The 13845-nt window shown below is 34.2% G+C and overlaps 1 protein-coding gene across 1 annotated transcript in view; it reads left to right on the top strand.

Annotated features, from left to right (window-relative positions):
• LOC117208472 (dynein beta chain, ciliary-like) overlaps positions 1-4523 on the top strand; it is a 63646-nt gene extending 59123 nt beyond the window's left edge. The window contains exons 28-30 of the mRNA XM_033449669.1: positions 2120-2293; positions 3116-3264; positions 4167-4523. Of these exons, the coding sequence (XP_033305560.1) occupies positions 2120-2293; positions 3116-3264; positions 4167-4461 (618 nt within the window). The 3' untranslated portion in view covers positions 4462-4523. The remainder of the gene's footprint in view (positions 1-2119; positions 2294-3115; positions 3265-4166) is intronic.
• The last annotated feature ends 9322 nt before the right edge of the window (positions 4524-13845 follow it).

Genomic DNA, 13845 nt, shown 5'->3' with positions numbered 1-13845 from the left:
ACTTTGCCCGGATTTATCTCCCACAAATTTCTAGAATTGCTTGCTCGTAATAGGAAATATACTAAGAAATAACTTTACCTATTCTGTCTCGCACTGTCTGTCTCTAACCTCTACCAGAGAGGAAATTTCTCTCTGCCCCTACCTTTGGTGCACGCATTATATAGATCTGTAGAGTAAGCGCGAATTTTAATAAATTATTATTATTAGTTGAATCTTTTTCTATAATTAAGAAGATTACTGACAACAAAAGTTTAGGTTATTAGGAACTCTTTAGTTCACATTTTCGTTCCATATACTTACCTATTAATTAAGATAATTAAATTAAAACTTTACTGATATTTGAGCACTGTTCTAGATTTTTGAAGTCACGCGTTCTTTGAGTACATTCGGTACGCGGTCGGAAACGCTCGGTCTTACTAATTTTTAATTCCTTGTAACTGTTTTATTATTAATCATTGTAGAAAAAAAATACGTGTCACAAATCTTTCTTTCCTAAATTAATTTACATAATCACTGAATAGTATGCAAGTACCGAATTCTTGGGAAGCCACCTCTCCGGTTATCTTCCATTCCTACTTCTCGTCCCTATCGTTATACATACTGTATGCTCAATACTGTTTGTTCATTACCTTTGGTTATACTGTTTATTGTGATATATGTAGGAATGCTGCATTTTTATATTATTTTTATATACATAAATATTGTTTATCGTATAGGAGTAATAAAAGATAGATCTCTATGTTTAAAAATTATAATGTCACGTTCAAGATCAGGTTTCAAGGTCACCGCAATGTCAAACACAATAGCGTATAATATGTTCCCCTTCATGTTACGCGATTTTTTCTGAGACATCTCGTGACATTCGTGTTTTTCGAGATATTTCAGCGGCTCACGATAAAGCGGACACACTGTATATATGTTTACCAGTCAAAAAATTGTAATTATTGCGTGTTTTACAAAACACGAGAATTAAAAAAAGAGCCAGAATTCTGTTACCTTAGAAAACTCTCCGTTAAAAATCTATCAAAATATATTACTATTAATAACTGTAACGTTAATTTCAAATTAATAACGATATTGGTGAAATATTTAATACAGATACAATTGAGAAAGTGGTTTCCAATATTTAGCTGGTAATGTATGTGCATTTCATTTAGAAATAACAAACGGAAACATTCGATAATTGCACAAAAGGATCCCATGCATAATTGCACAGTCGTCGTTCCTGCTGCGGGACGCCTGACGTACCGGAAATCGAATATCACTCAGACAATTTATCTAGATACTAAATCAAAAGTAAAACTGTTTTATCTTTTACTCTTTCTGAATCATTCTTTTACTAACGTATTTGTGAGATCTTTCTGATAAAAATGAAACCAAACAAATAATTTGGATTATATTTACTTATTAACACGTATTTAATTATTCTTTTCACAGTAAGCAAATATGCATATTGGTAAGTTTCATTGGTCACAAATCAAAAATAGAAAATTTAATCTTTGAGTTAAAGGTCTAAGCTTGGGATAAGGTTGAGGTTAGGTTTAATGTTTGCCGAATGCTTCGACTCTCAGTCGCTTTTTTTCTTTCACTCGCGTTATCCTCTTCTACGTTGGGCATATCTAAGATCTCAGTTTTTAGAACAGTCTCTACCTCCCTATAATTGTAACACTTGAGTTTCGACTTTTGTGTAATTACCGAATGTTTCTTATATGTATTTCTGGAGCCTAATTTCCCAATTGTATGTTATATAAAATACCTTTAATTATATCAGAAAGAAAGAAATCATTGTCGAATTATACCATATGATGAGTGCAATGACAAAGCGACATTCTCCTATGCGACTCAGATTACTGTTACAACTCTTGGAACATATTGCCGTACTTCTTCCATCATCATTAAATCAATTAGAACATGATCAACTTAAAACTATTGAAATGTGACATTAAAGTCGAAAGTGTTTATATTGAAGGTAACTGCTTATAGAAAAAAATTATAACTTCTCAAATTTATTGATGATAGATGAAGGAAGTTTCATAATCTTTTGAATTTTCAAACTTTAAATGCTGCTTTGTAACACAACGCCAGACAATTAATTAGTGATTTTTTTTTTTTTTGATAGGGAGAATTAACTATTAATGCTGAGATGGAAGATCTGCAAAATTATATAATGATGGATGCTGTCCCGCCGTCTTGGACAAAAAGAGCTTACCCTTCAGAATTAGGATTAAACAGTTGGTTCACGGATATGTTGTATCGAATAAATGAATTATCTAATTGGACTGCTGATTTTAACGTAAACATTTACTTATTTCTTACTATTATTGTAACTTTTTTTATTGTATAAAACAATGCCCTATTAATATCGAAATGTTTCAGTTTGCGAAACTGATAATTGAATCCGTGGCAAATTTTGATGCCTGGAATTCAACTCAAACTGGTAAAATAAACATAGGAAAATTGAATGAGCGACGGAATAAAGCTTCGTTCGACGCACACGATTGTTGCTACCCATAAAAAGTGAAATTTTAATAACTTTCCGGTAGGAAAAAGCTGTAAAAGAGTGCTTAAATCTATTCAACTAAAATAAGTTTAGGTGCGAACTGATATGAATCAAAGTGTTTTCATCTTCAGAGTATTAATCTGCAGATAATCCGTAGTAAATAGAATATGAATCTGCCTGAACTGAATCCAGAATAGCTGGATTGAGTTTGTGTAAATTCATATTAATTGAGAACATCGCTCCAATCTATTACAATAACTTTCATTAAGAAAAAATGGAAAGTATAAAATTTGACATTTTCAAGCAGCTTTATTTCTTCGCATACTCGCCTTTAATATCCTGTACTTTGTGCCCTTTAGCTGAACTTGGGAAACAATCTTTTGCTTGAACTATTATATATTCGAGAAGATGACAAACCAGATATTAACGAATCTTATTTCAGACGATATTAACGGGTCATTCATATTGTTTACGTGTACCAAACGCAGAATTTTCCTTTTTTGCCAATTAACATTGAAATCTAAAAACTCTTACAACATTATTATTCAACTTTATTGCAATCTTATTCTACTCAGCAATTAATCTATTCTAATGACATAACGAATCATTATGTAGTTACCATCGTCGGTATGGCTAGGTGGTTTTTTCAATCCTCAATCATTCCTAACTGCAATTATGCAACAAACCGCGCGCAAAAATGAATGGCCATTGGACAAAATGTGTTTATATTGCGAAGTACTGCGAAAAACCAAAGAAGAAATCACGTAACTATTAAAAACATTACTCCGTCATTCCTTCAAACATATCCTTTATTTTTGTTTTTCCTTACTGTATGATGTTAATGTCGGGTATAGTATACTTATCGCGCATGTACAATGGTGAAAAAAAGTATTTGTACATACACATCCTTAATTTTTAATGAACCTTTTTATGGCGAAATCCACGATTTATTTTCGTAGAATCAATTTTTGGTAGTCTTATGAAAGTACTATTATATATATTATTATATTATATTATATAGTATATAATACTATTAAGTGACACAAAGATCACTGCGGATGAGCGGGGAGAATGAAGAGGCACGCGCGCGTACACACGCACACAGGCTTAGAGCGTTGATTCATTTATAGTATTGTATATCACTTTTTGTTATTTATTAATTTCATTTTATTATTAAGTTGATATGATTTTTTGAGAACGCGATGTAAACTTGTGAGGATTCGTAAGGTTAAACGAAAGCGAGAGTGGAGTTTATAGCAGCGAAAACGAGCAACGAATTATTGTCTGAACTAGAAGTCATGTACCCCCATAAGGGAGACGATAAATAATGGCATTAGATTCAATATATATGAATCTAATTAATTAGTAGCTACACAAATGCTCTAATAAGTACAATGATGTACAAATATTGTTTATAGCTACTGAATTTGCGATTATCTTCTTATATATATATATGTGTGTGTGTATACATGTGTATATACAAATATTTTAAAGTATTAATAAATAAAGATATCTTAACTGTATTTTTAAATATTTTTAATATTTTATTTCAAGTACATTTATTTAAATAAACTGACTAGTTTTCATCGTTAACAAAATTCAGGTACAATTTGTATAAATTTTATTCCAGAGTAATAATAATAGATTTTTCACTAAAACTTTACAGATCAGCACCAAGAGAAGGCGCTTATATAAACGGATTGTACATGGAAGGTGCACGATGGGACGTTCAAACAGGATGTATCATGGACTCTCGATTTAAAGAATTGTTTCCATTATTACCAATAATGTATATTAGGGCGATTACACAGGACAAACAAGATTTAAAGAATATGTATGAATGTCCTGTGTATAAAACACGATCGCGAGGTCCTACTTATGTGTGGACGTTCAATTTAAGAACTAAGGAGAGAGCTAGTAAGTGGATTCTTGGTGGAGTGGCAATTCTATTACAAATCTAATTTTATAAATTAAATTATGGACTAAATATGCAATTAAAATAAAGATTTTCGAAATTGACAAAGAGTGTTGGTATTCATTTTTCACACACAGTATACTTTATGTAAGATAATATTCATATGAAAGAAGAAGTACAACGCTTCTCTACGCACGATTACAGTTTATTTCTCTATTTTAAATTTCTTTACAACTTACGAGTTTTGGTGGGGCTTTGAGATTTTGGGGAGGGGCGGGAGAGGGCGGGCGGAGAGGGGAAGGGATGGGTGTCCTGTAGAATTATTTACAATATTTGCAATGTTTACAATATTTACACTATTTTACACAGAGGGAGATTAGAGCGTTGCCGTTTTGTGGTTCTTTCTCTTGTTATTTTTTATTATGGTTTCGGTCTAAACCAATATTTTTTTATGTTTTTTCTGTGATTGCCTTCTGTGTCTTTTTGGGGAAGGGCCATGTTGTATTTCCACATAGTGTCTATAGTCTGTCCATTTAAGTTTTCCTCGTAGAGTATTGTTTTAATTCCTATTTTTCTTTTTATATGGTAGATTATTGAGATACTATTTTGGTCTTGGAGGTAGTTTCTTTCGTCTAGGTATAAAAACGCTTCGGGGGGATGTAACCTGTTGTCAGTGCATATTTGTAATATGAATCGTTTAGAAATAAGCAACCGAAGATTAAACTATTTTCTTTTATCTTTGCAGCTTGCGCGAAGTGGTGTATTGTTAGCTTTAAGATGTGCCTATTTTAATTAAGTTTTGTCGAATGCTGCTTCCGAAAACCGAATTGTAGATCTGGCAGTGTTTTCAAATCCTCTAGGAGTGGAAGGAGTAGATTCTTTACCATCTTCTCGAATAGTTTTGACAAAGTAGGTAGAAGACTAATTGGGCGATAGGAGCTAGTTTCGAGTATTGGTTTACCGAGCTTAGGGATGAGAGTAATCGGTGAGATTTTCCAGGACTTAGGATAGTGTTCGAGGCGAAGAATTGCGTTAAAAATTGATATGATGAGTGCAATCCCTTTTGTGGGAAGTTCCTTGATTGCTTTATTACATATTTGGTCATGCCCCGCTGCTTTCTTGGGATTCAGGCGACTGATTGATTCTATAATCTCTGCAGAAGTGAAGGGGTTCAATAGGAGGGGACATTTGTTATTTTCGCGGCAGTTTTGGTGGAGCGAGGTTTAAATACGTTAGATAGGTGATTAGCAAGGAGGTTGGCTGTTCACAGTTGTTGGTATGTCTGCCGTATATAGTGTGTTAGTATTGGTCCTAGGACGCTTCCTTGTGGTACTCCTGCCTTGATATCCTTAATTTCAGAATATGCATCATTTATTTTTACTACAAAGGTTCTATTGTTTGAGTAAGATTTGAGTAGTATGTAGATTTGTTCTGGAAATTGCTTTTTGAATGTTTGAAGAAGTTTTTCATGGTTAACTTTGTCAAATGCTGTTTCGATGTCCATAAAGAGTGCCGTGCAATATTGTTTTGTTCCCAGCGCCTGTAAGATTTCATTGACGAGTCTGTGCATTTGTTCTATTGTGGACTGTTTATTCCTGAATCCAGATTGATGGACCGGTATTAATTTTTCTCTTTCTATTGTTGGTTTTAGGCGGTTATATATTATTTTTTCTAGTAATTTGGAAAACGCAGGTAGTAATGATATTGGCCTGTAGGATGCAGTTAGATGTGGGTTTTTGTTTGATTTGGGTAACATTACGATCTGTGCTATTTTCCATAGTGCAGGAAAGTACTGTATTCTTAGAATTGCGTTGAATATTATCGTTGTTAGTTTTATTGCCTTTGGGGGAAGGTCTTTTAAGATTTTTCCATTGATCAAGTCAAATCCTGGGGCTTTACTTGTCTTTGTTGCCTTAATTAAGTTTGTAACTTCTTGCGCTGTTGTGCTGAGTATGGTGCAGCGTTTATCAGTTGTGTTGCTGGCATTTTCCACTTCTTCATTTGTTTGCCATCTTTTTTCCTTTTTGTACGTGGAGAAATCCTCATGGACACTCCGCTGTTGCAATAATCGCATGACAGCAGAGTAGTGTCGGACTCCTACCGACTAAAACTCCTACTAAACTCTGACTAAAACTCCTAAAAATCCTACGCGTATGACAGGAGTGCTCTAGAAACCTTTTATGAATTAACATCTGTTGCACGCCCTTCCCGCGTCCTCTTGTTCGAGCCAGTCCTAATACTTACTGACTATTGAATTGGCGTTAGGGGGGCCATTACCCCTAGCGCTATCGCTCCTTCTAGTCGTGGTCCGTTGGAACGTCGATGGAGCGGCTCTAGGTCGCTTGACTGCCATCCTTCTCCATCGTCTTATCTTACAAGGGTGAGAGTTTTTCTTTCTCTCCCTTTCTGCTCCTTCGCGGGCATAACTCTGATATCTGGAAGCAATTGTGATTGGTTTGTATTGTGATAGTGGTTGCTTGTAAGTGTTCTTGATTTGTTTGACTATGTAGGTGATGCTTGATATCATTTTTTATTATTACTGCAGTTCCTCCGTGTGCTTTACCTGAGGGGTGTTTGGTGTCCTATATGGTGTAGTATGGTATTTTCATGAAACCTTTTAGAGTGAAATGTGTTTCTGAGACAAGTAGTATATCAATATTATTTTTATACAAAAATGTTTTAATTTCTTGCGCTGGCAGTTGCAAGTCATTGGAGTTCCAGGTTGCTATTTTCAACATGTCCATCTCTATTTTTTACTTAGCAAGTTTGCGAGTAGTTGTAACATGACTGTTGTTTGTTGTACTTGTTGCCTTAGTATTGTGTTTAGCTCACGTACCATTTTTCCTAATATCTCCGTACTTTTAATGGATTGTTTGAGCATTTCTTTGATTTCTGTAGCGTCTCCGGTGTTGTTGCTTTGACTCTGATTGTTTATGGGCGTTGTTTGTCTAATGTTTTGGCTGGCTTGCGCTTAGCTTCGGTTTCCTTGGGGGCCTGTGTTTCTGTTTATAGCTTTTATTTCATTTTGTGCTTTCAATGTTGCCTCGTTATCCGTGGTACTTTGTCGTTGTTGGTAGTTATCGACTGATTTATTGCGAAGTGGTGGAAACAGTTTACGTTGTAGTTGTTTCCTGATTTCACATCCTTTATAGCTGGCTGGGTGGTTTCCGTTACTATTATAACATCTAACTTCTTCTATTTTTCCTGTGTATGGGCAGTGTATTGTTAAGTGATTTTTTGCACACTTAACACATGCCGGGCTTCTGTTACAATAATTTTTTGTATGACCGTATTGTTGGCACCGCATGCATTGTGGTATATCTTTTTTGTAGCGTGGTGGTTCCACTGTTACTATTGCGTTTAGAATTTTTTTGATTTCATAAATTTCCTTGTTATTGGTTCTGGGTTCAAGTTCTATTAAGAATAATGGTAATGGTTGCTTCGTATCGTACCTTGTCATATTGTTTATTGTTCTTGTTTGGTGGCCAATTTTTGCTAATTCGTCAATTAGCTTTTTTGTGTTAGTTTTTGGGTGCAGTCCTCTCATAACTACTTTGTAGCTCCTTTCCGTTTTGAGCTGGTACGTGTGGTATATAGCATTTTTCCCCTTAATTCTTTTATCACTTTCCTATAATTTTCTGGAGTGTTTGTTTGAATTTTTACCTGTTCTAATTTTGTTTGGTTTATTGTGTAATTATCCTTCCCAACTATATTGTTTAGTCGATCAATAAGCGGGTCTATTATTTGCGCCTCGACAAATATTGGTGGTGGTTTTGTAATGTGTATTGATTGAGTTGTCGTTTTGCTTGTTGGGTCATCATCTATTTCTTCCGTTAGCGAGCTGAAGGAGTTTCTTAATGGTAATTCTTGCAGCCATTGCTGCTTTTCTGTATCTAGATTTCCTGCGGCACTTGTGCCTGGAATGGTTTTTGCTAGCTTCCAGTTTTCGTCCTGGTAACATATTTCTCCTGTCTCCACTGCTCTTCCATTTCTTCTGTAACCATATCGTTTTGATTGTTATTATTTTGTTGCTGTTGCTCTAAGCCTGGTAAATCTACTGACCCGTTTATATAATACTCTTCTCCTTTGGTTGTAATCTTGATTGTTGGTATCTGCTGCTGCATTGTTTGACTTCCCCTCACTATCACTATTCGTAACACTTCTCTGAATCACTTCACTGGAGCGCACGATTGCTTACACACGTCTGTTCACCTCGGTTGCCCGAGCCGGTCTGTGGTTGTCTCTTTGGCTCAGAGATTAGGATACTTACTTATATATAGGGCTTTGTAGGCTGAGCAGCCTTTGCAGTTAGCAGGATGGTCACCTTGACAGTGGATACACTTCGCTGGGGTTTCCGGTGGTTTAATGCACTGGTCTGTGGGGTGTGTACCTGCACATTAAGCGCAGGTATTTCGTTTTATGTCAATAAAAAATAAGGATAAGGGGTCTTTCGAGATTCTATGCTTTATGTTACTAACGTTGATTACTTCGTGGCCGTGTTTTAAAAGTTCGAATTTTAATTCATCTAAGTTTGCTGAGTGGTGGATGTTGCGTAGTACCACTCGAAAAGGTCTTTCTTGTTTTAGTTGATACGTGTGAAAGTTTGCGTTAACTGTTTTTAGTAGCTTGGTTAGTTTCCTGTAAGATTCTGGGTCGGTCGGCAGAATTTTGACTTGGTTGTTGCTTATTTTAAGTTTGTAGTCTTCTTTGTTGATATCTATCTCAATGGACTTTACCATTGTTTGTATATCGATGACATTAACAAATATAGGTGGGGGAGGGGAATTTTTTTGTGTTCTTCCCTGTTTTACTATTTTACGGCTTATTTGGGCGATGCGTTCGACTTTTGGATTTTTCGCATTGTTTATCTTTTGGTTGAGCTTTTTACGCACCTCTACTAGTTTGGGCACCCCTCGTATGACGTGGGGTGACTGTAATTTTTCCAGTTAACGCAGAATATTTTGCCTTTGGTTACTATGTCTTCTTTTTTTATTTTGCACTCGCCTAGGCCATGCGGTTCAGTGCATTTTACACAGCGGTAATTTAGGTTGCAGCTTTGCGCTGTGTGACCTATTCGTTGGCATTTGTGGCATTGAGTAATGTCGTTTTTTCTTATTTTTTCCCATGATACTTGAAAGTAATTGAGTCGATTTATTTTTAATAGGTTTCCAATATTGCTATTGGGGGATACTTGTACTATGTAGATTGGGAGCAATATGTTGTTCTCCCTTGATTTTCTCGTCGAGAGACGCCACACTTTAGTGAACTGTATATCGTCTATTTTTAAGGCTTCTTCTTGGTGTATGCTTTCTCGGCTACTATATGTCCTTTTGTTCCTGTTTATTAGGTATGGCAGAGGATTGAGTCTTTTGTACTGTCAGTATTACACTTCTGTTGGTGTCCTTGGTCGTCTTTTGTGTTATAATTTTTCTTTACGTGGCTTTTTTTGTTGCGTTTATGGCGGGGTCCGCTTCCTTGCTTTTGGCTTCATTATCGTAACTGGTTGTACAAGCGGAATGGGGGTGATTCTGTACGAAAAAAGAAGTCGAAAATATAGAATAAAAATTTTTTTTATTTTTTTTTTATTTTTCCATCGAGACAACGATCTACAGTGAGATCCGTTATAACGTACCGCACGCGTATCGAGCGAAAATTCAAAGTCGATTTTCTCGAAAACAAAGCCACAAACGAAAAATTTTTATTCTATACTTTCGACTTCTTTTCCCGCGTAGAATCACGCCCTTTCCGCTTGTACCACCAGTTACCAACCACCCTGTACAGAATTTGATTCAAGCCCTGTTACTACCGTGTACTCTATGATGAAGGTACAACATATATATTAGGTTGTCCCAAAAGTTTCTTCCGTTTTATAAGGAAATAATGAATGCCCAACATTTGTATTTACATACCACAAGATGCGTTCCACTGGAACGAAATGGATCATACATAATCTGATAAAATAATGTAAAACCAAAAATATTGTGCATCTGTTATTTCTTTATAAAACAAAAGAAGCTTTTGGGACAACCTAATGTATAGCGACAGGTTATGTTCTGGCAAACAAAGCGCCTTTTGTTTTTCAACAATGTACTCACACTCGTATTCGTCTAACCTTTATAACAATAACTTTTTAAAAATTGAACCAAACGACTTGGTTTTTCTCGAAAAGTTAGATGGATTAGTTTGCTACATAACACGTTAAAAGTTTTGAAAAGCTTTCAGTTGATTCGAAATCGCAAAGAAAATAGTCAAAGTCGCTTTTCATAACCTTAAAAACTTAAACTTAAAAAGTATGTTTTGAAGATTTCATCGAAATGTGCTAACGTTACTTTAAGCAACAAACAATTAAAATGGTGAAAATCGTAGTTTGCACTGTTTTCACAACCTTCTACCTATACCTGTAATAAATCTAACTTCCGATACCTCTCGCTTGTTTCTGCATCAAATTTTCGGCATGCGTATGACATAAATGTACAAAATGCGTTTTTTTAAATTTTATTTTAAGCTTACATAAAAAAAGGTTGGGAAAAGTGGCTTTTACTGTTTCTTTTGCAATTCAGAAAATCACAATTTTTTAAAAATATTTTACTCGATATCTGATAAACTAGACCAATTTTTAACAAGTTATTGTTATCTATAACGACTGACTTCGATATCTATAATAATAACGATATCTCTATACTAGTCTGTACTAATACTAGGAAAACAAATTTTCCTTGTGCTCGATCACGTGGGTAGTATATAGAATATCCTGCAATCGCCGCTTACACTGCTCCCTTAGCCAAGTGAGATTTACTCACTCGCATGCTTTAAACTATCTTTTAGAAAATTAATACATATCGACGCTTATTTATTTATGACTGAGAAAGAGCTAATCGCCCAACAATAGCATGCAAAATGAAAATAAAAAAAAGGGAGCGCTACTTACAAGATTGATTTTAAACACAAAGAGAGTATTTTCTCTATCTCACTCACACTTTACGTTTCTCACTTAGAGACAAAGGATGTAGTGGTTGACTTCCATCTGTATCGAATGTCATTTGTTTTGAACCTTGAGAGTGAAAGATTTGGAGAGAATGACAGCGTGATTAAGCCAATAAAGAAAGTTCGACACATCTGATACATTCTTGCCAATAGTAGGAAAATAATATAAAATGGTTAAATTTAGTGTAAAAAGGTAAAAGGTTAGGTAAAAAATTAGTGTAAATCATATGACTTATAACCTGAAAAAGAAGAAACAAAATTTTTTTACATCAACTTTTTCTATTGTTCTCTTTGTATCAACAATCGATCTTGTAAGCAGCGCCCACTTTTTTATTTACACCCTGTAGATACACTGTAAACGAATGAATTCTTTATACATAAGATAACTATATATATAATGGCTACAAAAAGTTCTAGCTAATAAATATTTTTGTAATAATACAATACACAGTGTGAGATAGAAGTATTCGTACAGTTGGTTTGCTATGAAAACAAACAGTGAAATATTTTCTATGTTACTAAATATACCCAAATATATGTAATATAATATGTGTATATTGTACACAGATGTTTTCAGTAATAGATGTTTACAAAGGTTAATCCGTAAATATCATATCATGTCGAGGGGCATCTTAAGAAAATTGTGAAAACTATTGCGAAAATATGTATAGACTCGGACATCACTAAAAATTTAATTCAATTGAGTTAAATTTGAAAGAAAAAGGACCACAAAAGGTTAAGTATACCACGAACATTTAAGTGAATAATAGTACGACACGAATATTTTTGTTTCGACGAAATGTACCTATTGTAACCTTGTCTCGTTATAAGTTACCAAATACCAACATTTGTTTGCGTTCATTTAATATTGTAAGTGTCTAGGTATAATATCGTCATAATAATGTTGTGCGTTACGAAAAGTAGCAGATTTCAGTCGCCTGATCACGATCGACACATTTTCACATTTCTCACGAAGGGAAGCACATAGTATCATTTCTATCGATAACTAGCATGATTGGCATGAACTGATATTAACGATAACGAGCATTTATTACAAAAAAAAACTTCATTACCAATATGTAAAGTAATTAGTGAAAATCGGACGAACACTTCCGAGCACGGTATAAACAGATCTGCGCACTCGCTGGAGAAAAGCATGACTCGAACTCTAGTTAAACTTCTAACTAACTAACTCTAGTTAAGCCTACAAATAAACATGATGACAACTTAAGGAAGAGTTATGCGCATGTGTGGCGCATATAGCTATATACATAGTTACATAAATGCTGTGAATACCCATAAACATATATATGTAAATCCTTCTTTTAAGGTGATACCATGTTGGTTTTTTGACTTCACTCGGGGCATGCTTTCGTCTATGTTTCAGCATAGAAAACTCAGAATTTCAATACATCAATTAGTGACAGAAAATTAAATTACTAACATTAGGCCGAGTATCCATATGATCACCAATGTTTAAATAGATACATTGTGAAAAACGAGTGTTTTTAAATTTGTTCAAATGCTTTTAAATTGACCAGCGTTATAAGAGTCATGTAATTATTTAAGCGATTATAAAAATTTACGCAATGGAATTTTTTCCTAGAAAAAAATGAGTAAAATCAGGACCGCATCTAGAGCTTTTCAGGTCCGAGCTATACGAATGAAAGTGGGGCCTTCTTATATAAAGAAGGGTGAGAGTAATATTTGTTAAGAAAAAATCACAATTTCTATAGTTGTGTTGATTTATTATGACATCTGAAATCTTATTAATAATATCCTCATAGCAAAGAATTTGAGAATATCCATTTCTGTGTACAGCATTGCCATTGCGTTAACTTTTATTCCGAAAAGGTACTACGTAAATAATCTTTTACCAGTTTCAGTTATCTAATGTTGAAAAATAGTTCAGTAATGTTAAAAATAAGTTTAAGTTATTCTGACATTAGGAACTCTGTGCATAATTTTGTTTTCGATCATAAAATTCGATTTTTCACAAACAATGACTACATTTTTAGTCTCAATTAATATATTAAACTGCTACATTTCCACTTTCAGTTCATTAACATTTACATCTTTACTATAAATTTCCTCAATATAAGTTTTACAATACATGAATGCTTCTTTGATACAATTATATGTAGGTACATAAATGTGAACTTTTTGTCCACATCGTTATATATCACCTCTTCTACAGATATCAGTGACTATTCTATCACAAACGGTTAAAAATATGTTCACTTTAAATGCTTCACTTCTTTGTAATCGTACGTTGTTTCCATTGTTATCATCGAAAAATATTTTTGTGTAACTCGGTATTCTTTTGTATTTAATTGAAATAATATTTTCAGCTTCATTTTCGAAATCCTTTTGAAATTATTACCCTCTGAAATTATTATATATATTTTTAATAAAATTATTTATGTTATCATATGATGATATTTCA

Source organism: Bombus bifarius, unplaced genomic scaffold, assembly GCF_011952205.1.
Source record: "Bombus bifarius isolate JDL3187 unplaced genomic scaffold, Bbif_JDL3187 scf7180000008132, whole genome shotgun sequence".
Taxonomy (NCBI): Eukaryota; Metazoa; Arthropoda; class Insecta; order Hymenoptera; family Apidae; genus Bombus; species Bombus bifarius.
This window is presented reverse-complemented; position numbering and strand designations above follow the sequence as displayed.